At 44.1% G+C, this 7,604-nt stretch overlaps 1 protein-coding gene across 2 annotated transcripts; it reads left to right on the top strand.

Moving 5' to 3' along the window:
• Positions 1 to 315: 315 nt before the first annotated feature.
• Positions 316 to 7,127, top strand: zgc:172323 (Filament_head and Filament domain-containing protein). Of its 2 annotated transcripts, none has more exons than XM_021596357.2 (11): positions 316 to 624; positions 3,054 to 3,213; positions 3,662 to 3,811; positions 4,013 to 4,132; positions 4,224 to 4,319; positions 4,988 to 5,122; positions 5,236 to 5,346; positions 5,522 to 5,632; positions 5,840 to 5,964; positions 6,097 to 6,627; positions 6,799 to 7,127. In XM_021596357.2, the coding sequence occupies exons 1-11, from the start codon at positions 404 to 406 to the stop codon at positions 6,800 to 6,802; spliced, it is 1,764 nt and encodes a 587-aa protein (XP_021452032.2). In that variant the 5' UTR covers positions 316 to 403; the 3' UTR covers positions 6,803 to 7,127. The 2 variants fall into 2 exon arrangements, with proteins under 2 accessions (XP_021452032.2, XP_021452024.2); XM_021596349.2 differs by having other exon boundaries at positions 6,794 to 7,127.
• Positions 7,128 to 7,604: the final 477 nt, after the last annotated feature.

The following is a 7,604-nucleotide window of genomic DNA, read 5'->3' as shown; positions in this document are numbered from 1 at the left end:
CTGCATGCAATTAAAGCCCCCCTGCCCCATCGGAGCAGATTACATCAGTGATCTGCTGTTGGACGCACCTACTGCCTAATGGGCCCTGCTAGCGCTGCCTCTGTTCTATCTGCCTTTCTGTTCCATAGCCCCTAATTCAGCTCCTCGCAGGGTGCTGGCAGATGTCTGAATGTCATGGCAGGTCTGGCCCACTGTGGTGCTGAGGTTAGAGATTCCAGAGGTCTTGGCTCATGTGTTGGGTTGGGCCGGCCATGCCTTTGGGCTGGGCTAAGCCAGGCCGTGTGGACTATAAAGAGTCTCAGGCGATGGAGCTAGTGCACATCAAAAGCAGCAGAGGTCCCATAGGTGAAGACTGACCACCTCCAGAGAACGCAGACAAAGGCAAACCCGAGCAGCCGCCAACATGAGTCGCAGCCCTGAGAGGATTTCGTCCTACCGACGCCACTTTGAGGACAGCGGCAGCTCATCCTCCTACCAGGTTAGGGTGTCCAGCCCATCCCCGACCCGGAGAGTTAACCGCCACCAGTCAGCCAGCTACTCGCGCAGTGCCGGAGCCAGCAGTATGCAGGCCCAGACCATGGGAAGAAGGACCGTCTCCACCTCACGTAACGCCCGCATGGCTGGGTAAGATGCTCACTCCACCCTGTACACCAAGTACACTAATAGCCTTTTCACATTACTAAGCCAAACTGAGCTGTACTGAGCTGGCCTGGTTCTGCATCCACCATAGTTGCTAGGGCTATACCAAAGATCTTTATAACTAACCCAAGATAGACCAGAGCCTGCCGTTTCCAATGGGAGCAAATTAATCATAGTGGGCAGAACAAGCAAGGAGGTGGGCAGAGTCAAGCATGAGCTAGCGAGATCCTACTGGTGCATTTTTAGCATTTATTTGCATATTTCAGGGAACGCCTACTCTCTGAAGTGCTTATGTGCAATACTGTAACTCAATTGGCCCATGCACTCCTTCTAAACAATGTCATTTTTACAAACTTGGCCAAAGGATAAAGTCTACAAAACGTGGTCCACTTGTTACAGGTTCTAGTTTTGGAAACAGAAAACTGCAATAAGATCAAATGTTTCATTGAGGAGAAAATTTGTAGAATGTCAAAAAAAAGTGGTTAGAGCGTCGGGCCAGTAACCGAAAGGTTGCTGGATCCAATCCCCGAGCTGACAAGGTAAAAATCTGTCGTTCTAACCCTGAGCAAGGCAGTTTAACCCACTGTTCCCCGGGTGCCAAAGACATGGATGTCGATTAAGGCAGAACCCCCGCACCTCTCTGATTCAGAGGGGCTAGGTTAAATGTGGACACATTTCAGTTGATGGCATTCAGTTGTACAACTGACTAGGTATTCCCCTTTCCCTTTCATCACCATATTTGGTAGTGAGTGGAAACGCCGACCGGATGCTACACATTTACACATCCTGTGAAATATCTGATTCATTGTCCAATCTGTGGCTTTACTCAAATGTTCAAGCCCAGTAAGGCACAGTATGGTTCGGTTTGGCATAGTAGTGGGTAATAGAGGTTATATAGATACAGCTGATAAAATATAGGTAACATCTTAAAGAGAGAGTGCGAGATTACACACTGCTGATACACCACAAGTATTCTATTTGTGAATTTACAGAAAGCGAGTTGTTACATTACCACCAAAACACAGGCAGTTATTACAGTACAAGATAGATGATATGTTGCTGTCAACAGTGTATGTACCTCCCCTCCTCTTACTGCTCTTCTGAGGCTATAAGCCACTTTGTCTCCTTACTGGCAGATGACTCAAAGACTTCTTCCTGAAAGACATAACACATCGAATTCTCCTTCACTCTGTGAAATACATTTTCCCGTCTAATTGCGCTGGAGACAAGCCTGTCTTTCAGAGTTGATAGGCGACCTTTATTGTTATCAAGCAATTAAAAACACCATCAAGCAAATGAACTCTTAGATAGTGGAACCACAGACAATTTATAATCCACCACCTCTCCCTCTCTTATACAAACCACAGTTGTAATTGTTTCTTATTGTGCAGCACCAGCCTATTTCTGAATGTATTTTTGATGCAAGTCGAAGGCATCAGTTGATTAAAACGAATAGAGAAACTTTTAGTTGTCAAAAAGTAAGGCCTGTGTCAATTTTCCACATAACTATTAGCCTACAGGACTAGCATCTAAATAATTTACAACTCTTTATTTAATTGTGAATTTTAGGTTTTAAGGATCAATAAATAAATAAGTAGGTAGGTCTAAACACTGGAAGAGACTAAATTCAATACATTTCAAAAACAGCAAAACAGCTCACATCCATGAGAACAACATACATTTTATTCAAACGAAGTATTTTAATTTGTAACAGCTGTAGGCCATAGCTGTGGGATTTGTGGGTGCTGCAGCACCCCCTGAAAAATCTGAATTTTAAAAATCTATAAATTACGGTTTGTAAAAAAAAATTAAAAAAATAAAATAAAATGTTTAAAATGTATAATTAAGAAAAGTATTTTGCAGGATTCAATAGTTGGAAGTGTTAGAGTTGTTGCCCTGACCCTTTCTCTGCAATTGTCATTCTAATGGAATCAATAAAGAACAAAACCCTATTCATCAAACATTTACATAAAAAGGTGTAAAGTTATGGGAAATACACAAACAAATAGAAAATAACATGGAAAACAACCACTTTTTGTGAAGTATTAATTTACCATCTTTACAAACTACTTAATGTCAATGTCCATTACTGTATTGTATTGTATTGTTTTGTTTTTTTATCACAAAAAGTAGTGCACTGGCCTTTACTAGTCCAGTATTAGCGGATGGATAAAGACGTCTTCAGCCAAGCCAAAACATTGTTTTGCATCTGACATCAGAGTAGGAACAAATGTGGCACCTGGAAATTAATAAAAGATTGTGACAAGCCATCGATCAACCATGTGGCTCTGATATGACATGCAAGTGGCAATAACATTTAATGTTGACGTTATGTCTTGACGTTCACAGAATAACAAAGTGATGTCAGTTATCTCCAGGTCAAGCGGTGAGTGTTGAACTGTCTGTCGTTTTAGCGGGAATGTGGGAACATTGGCATGTGTGGGCTATGGCAACGGGGCCCCGGTGGACCTGGACGCATCTGCTGCCGAGAACAAAGTATTCCTCAGCACGCGCAGTGGTGAGCGGCAGGAGATGGTCGTATTGAACGACAGACTTGCTGTTTACATTGAGAAGGTAAGCACTCACCACGCTTTGCTCACACACAAGGCGCACAGACTAATTGACACAACATATGGGGATGAACTTGCTGTTTTTGTGCCTTTCATATTAGAGATAGCCAACTTTCTAGTAAGCCATAGCCTATACATAGCTGTTCTTCACACATGGATGTGCTATTGTGTGTGGGTTCTGGCCGGATACATTGCCTCAGTGCCACAGCCAATATTCTTTAACATCTATGCGATATTCTGCCGCCCATAAGTAGAGGAACAATGTTTATTTGATGGAATTTGTCTAATTAGACTACGCTTGCTTGAGTGTGCCATACAGGCATGCAGCCTTCTGGCTGTGGAGACGGAGTCGCTCATTATTCCCACGTATTTGGGCAGCGAGCATATTCAAGTGAGGGGCCCTGGTGAATTTGATGATTATTTATACCCTGCCATTGTCATTCTCTTAAAAGGTTCGGTCCCTGGAGCAGCAGAACAAGTTGTTGGAGATGGAGATTGACGGCATCCAGAACCGGTTCGTGAAGCCGTCGGGCCTGCGCAAACTCTATGAGGATCAGCTGAGAGATCTGAAGAAGATTGCAGATCAGATGAGAATGCAGCGGGTGAGACTGAATGACTTAACCCACACGTCATCACTGTCACCTTTTTTATTGTTTACCTTGCAGAAAACAGAAAACACACACACAGAGGAGGAGAGGGAGAATTGGAATGAGTCCAATATGGTGACACTGCTGACACAGCCAATAAGTTATTATCGGCTTGTTACCTTTATAGCACAGGTTAATATGTGTTTTGGTTTGCAGGACCAAGCCTTAGCTGGCAAAGAGGCCATGGCAGGTCAACTGGAGATAACCAAAGTCAAATACGAGGAGGCAGTTGAGCTGAGGAGGCGGGCTGAGATGGAGATCGAAGCATTCCGTCCGGTGAGAGGCTGTTTAATCACTGTTAGCCAAAATTGCCTAATAAACATCAACGTGCCATTGACGCCATTGTGTGCCGCTATATGGTTTTCAGGATGTGGACAGAGCCACCTCTCAGCGCATCGCCCTGGAGAAACAGCTTGAGCAGTTGGAGGTGGAGATTGAATTCCTTCAGAGGGTGCACAAAGCGGTAGGTCGCATTATAGCGCGCACTGATTGATTTGGACCGAACTATACCAACTCTAGCTAATGGACAAAATGATAAACAGTAAATCAAGGAGGGGGGGGGGGGGGGGGTAAATTTACTCTTAGGAGTTATCTTAACCCTCAAGAGAGTGATATGCTTCCTGTGTCGATAACTGGAGTTTATTGGGATGGAGTACTTTTAACTCCATTAAGAGTAACCAGAGAAAGGGAGTTAAATCTATGGAGTTTTCCACAGATGTGGGAGGGGCCTCATTGTCATATTTCCCAACATGCTCTGTTGCAGGCAGTTTTTTTTATTTTTTATATTGTTTCAATATGTGTTTTTGCATGTACATTGATAATAAACACACATTTTTTTTCTAAACAAATCCAATCTGTAAAGAGTTTAATTAACTCTTGCGATTTTACTGTGTAGGCCTACATCATCTTTTTTATTTAACGAGGCAAGTCAGTTAAGAACAAATTCTTATTTACAATGACGGCCTAGGAACAGTGGGTTAACTGCCTTGTTCAGAGGCAGAACAACAGATTTTTACCTTGTCAGCTCGGGGATTTGATCTAGCAACCTTTCGGTTACTAGTCCAATGATCTAACCACTAGGCTACCTACCGTCCCCTTTAACCATTTAATTGAACCTTTTTTCTTTCTCAGGAAATTGAAGAGCTACTGAAAATGATATATGCTGCCCACTCCTCAGCCCAGAGCGCTTATGACCTCCCCGACATCTCAGGCGCTCTCAAACAAATCCAAGCTCAGTATGACGAAATTGCGGCAAAAAATTTACAGGTAGGCCTATTTATAATTAACTGGAGTGTATACATACAGCAGTCATTCATTTCAAGGTGTGAATGTGTTTCATGACCTCAGAATATGTGTTTCATGGCCCCTATATGTTATAGGAAATGGATTCCTGGTATAAAAGTAAATTTGAAGACCTGAACAACAAGACGACGAAACATGTGGATATAGTTCGAAGTGTCAGGGAAGAAGTTGCTGGCGCCAAGAAGGATGTAAGTTAGGCTATTTGATAAAGATATTCCTACATGATTGTAAAATGTGACACATTTACTATTATTATTGAGTCTATATCCAAATAAGAGTTGTAGCCAATGGCAATGGATATTTTCCTCAATCAAAATATGAATGAAAAAGACATTTGTATTGTATTTTTCCTAACCTTTGAAGATCCTAAACAAAGAGCGTGGCCTGGAAGCTTTGAAGACCAAGAATGAGGCTCTGGAGGCACAAATTCGTGAAGCACAGGAAAAGTACAAGAAAGAGCTGGAGGACCTTCAGGTGAGCACGTTCGATCAGAAGGTGGGAGGGTCCAGTTATTCATGAACCTTACCTCAGTCCGGTTTACTACAGAACTCAACCATTAAATATCTGAATTGATTGTACACAGTTCAAATCCAAGTAGGGTACATATGAAAGGTTGGTGTTGAACCTTTCATCTGTAGCCTACTAAGGTGCAAACTCAAGCTGGCTCTTTTGACGTCACAGGCAAGAATTGAGGCCCTGAAGGAGGAACTGAAATCCACCAAGTCTAAAATCGCTCTGCACCTGCGTGAATACCAGGACCTTCTGAACATGAAGATGGCTCTGGAGATTGAGATCACAACTTACAGGTGAGGTTTAGTGCAATGGATTTAGATAGGATCATACAGAGCATGTAAATAACCTTTAGAAGAGCAAATTTGTGGTAATGTCATATATTCTTGATTCTGATCCATTGATACGACTTTTCTCTGTTTCCATAGGAAGCTGATTGAGGGTGAGGACTTGCGACTCACAACCATGGTTGGGACCATGTCCATAATGAGTAGCAGCTCAAGCTCCATGAGTGCTGGGATGAGTGTGGGCATGGCTGGAGGCATTGGACCTGGAGGCAGTGGTGGAGGAATGGGTGGAGGAATGGGTGGCGCTGGAAGCTTAGGTGGAATGGGTGCTGGAGGGATGGGAGCTGGAGGCATGGGTGCAGGAGGCAGGGGTGGAGCTGGAAGCATTGGTGGAGGAATGGGAGCTGGAGGAATTGGGGCCAAAGGCGTGGGTGCTGGAGGTGTGGGTGCTGGAGGCCTAGGAGCTGGAGGAATGGGTGGAGGTATGGATGGTGGAGGAATTGGTGCTGTAGCCAATGGTGCTAAAGGCATGGGTGCTGGAGCCATGGGTCCTGGAGGCAATGGTGGAGGCATGGGAAAAGGTGCAGGTGATTATGGGTACGGCGCCTCCATGGAGTACTCCCACGAGGAACAGGCAGTGGAGATGACGGAGAGGAGGACGGTGCTCATCAGGTAAAAGTAACCTGCACTTAAACAATAATGTGAGTATTGTAGGAGTATTGACCATTGTTAGGACAGAACATTGTTAGGTCAGAATGTTTAACACAATGAAAATTCTTCACACCGTGTCTTTTGTAAAGAAACTTATTCAACCAGGTAATTTTTTTATTTCCCTTAGAACAGTTAAATCGGAGGATGAAACACTGGAAAGCGACACAAAGGAGCAAACCTACATAATCTCTGGCGCTGCCGACGACTCGGACGAGGAATAGGCGTAAATGACCATGTGACCTCCTCTCACCCCTTAACCCCTCACGCCCCTGGAGCTTTGCACTGACGGCTCATGTCTGGTCTCTGACCTTTGACCAAGACATGAGACCATGAATGACCCTGCAACCTAGTCAAGCAGTACCCTTCAGCTCTTGTGATGTGCCTTTGAACCACATATTCAGAAACTCTGTGTGCCTTACACAGCTACTCAACAAGCAGCAAATAAAGCTCTCTGCATTCAATTCCTGGTGTTTAATTCATTACATTGTCTGGTTTGGTTTAGTTATTAGGCTACATAATGTTTTTGTGCACAATGAATCATAGGAAATGTTATCCTGAAATGCATTTCCATATAAGCTTTTGTGACATCCCCCTAAGGCACAATGAAAACCACAATCGATATGGTACCATGGAGAGGTTAAATTACACACATTCCATGTTACACAAATTCTCACTCGCTCTCCCACTCACATTGAATATATGAGGTGGTCCTTGCTCTGCACACTAGGCCTATGGGTCGTACGAGCGTGTGGAGAGGCAGGGTGCGATAGAGCAACAAGAGAGTGAAGGAGAGGTAAAGTGAAGGATGAGTGAAGAGAGTCACCCGAGGGGTCCTTCGCCCTGACATCCTCTCGAGGGGCCATCATACAGCTTCAGTCTTGCAGCGAAGCGATGGCACATAGGCGTTCCATGTCCCCATTCCATCCATATCCTCACCT

Source organism: Oncorhynchus mykiss, chromosome 3, assembly GCF_013265735.2.
Source record: "Oncorhynchus mykiss isolate Arlee chromosome 3, USDA_OmykA_1.1, whole genome shotgun sequence".
Classification (NCBI taxonomy): Eukaryota; Metazoa; Chordata; class Actinopteri; order Salmoniformes; family Salmonidae; genus Oncorhynchus; species Oncorhynchus mykiss.
Note: the sequence above shows the minus strand (reverse complement) of the source record. Positions and strands in the feature narration are given on the sequence as shown.

Coding starts and splice junctions, on each gene's coding strand:
- zgc:172323 (XM_021596349.2), top strand. CDS start 404: ATGAGTCGCAGCCCTGAGAGGATTTCGTCCTACCGACGCCACTTTGAG. Junction 5,123..5,235: donor TTGCGGCAAAAAATTTACAG/GTAGGCCTATTT, acceptor TATATGTTATAG/GAAATGGATTCCTGGTATAA. Junction 5,965..6,096: donor ATTGAGATCACAACTTACAG/GTGAGGTTTAGT, acceptor CTGTTTCCATAG/GAAGCTGATTGAGGGTGAGG.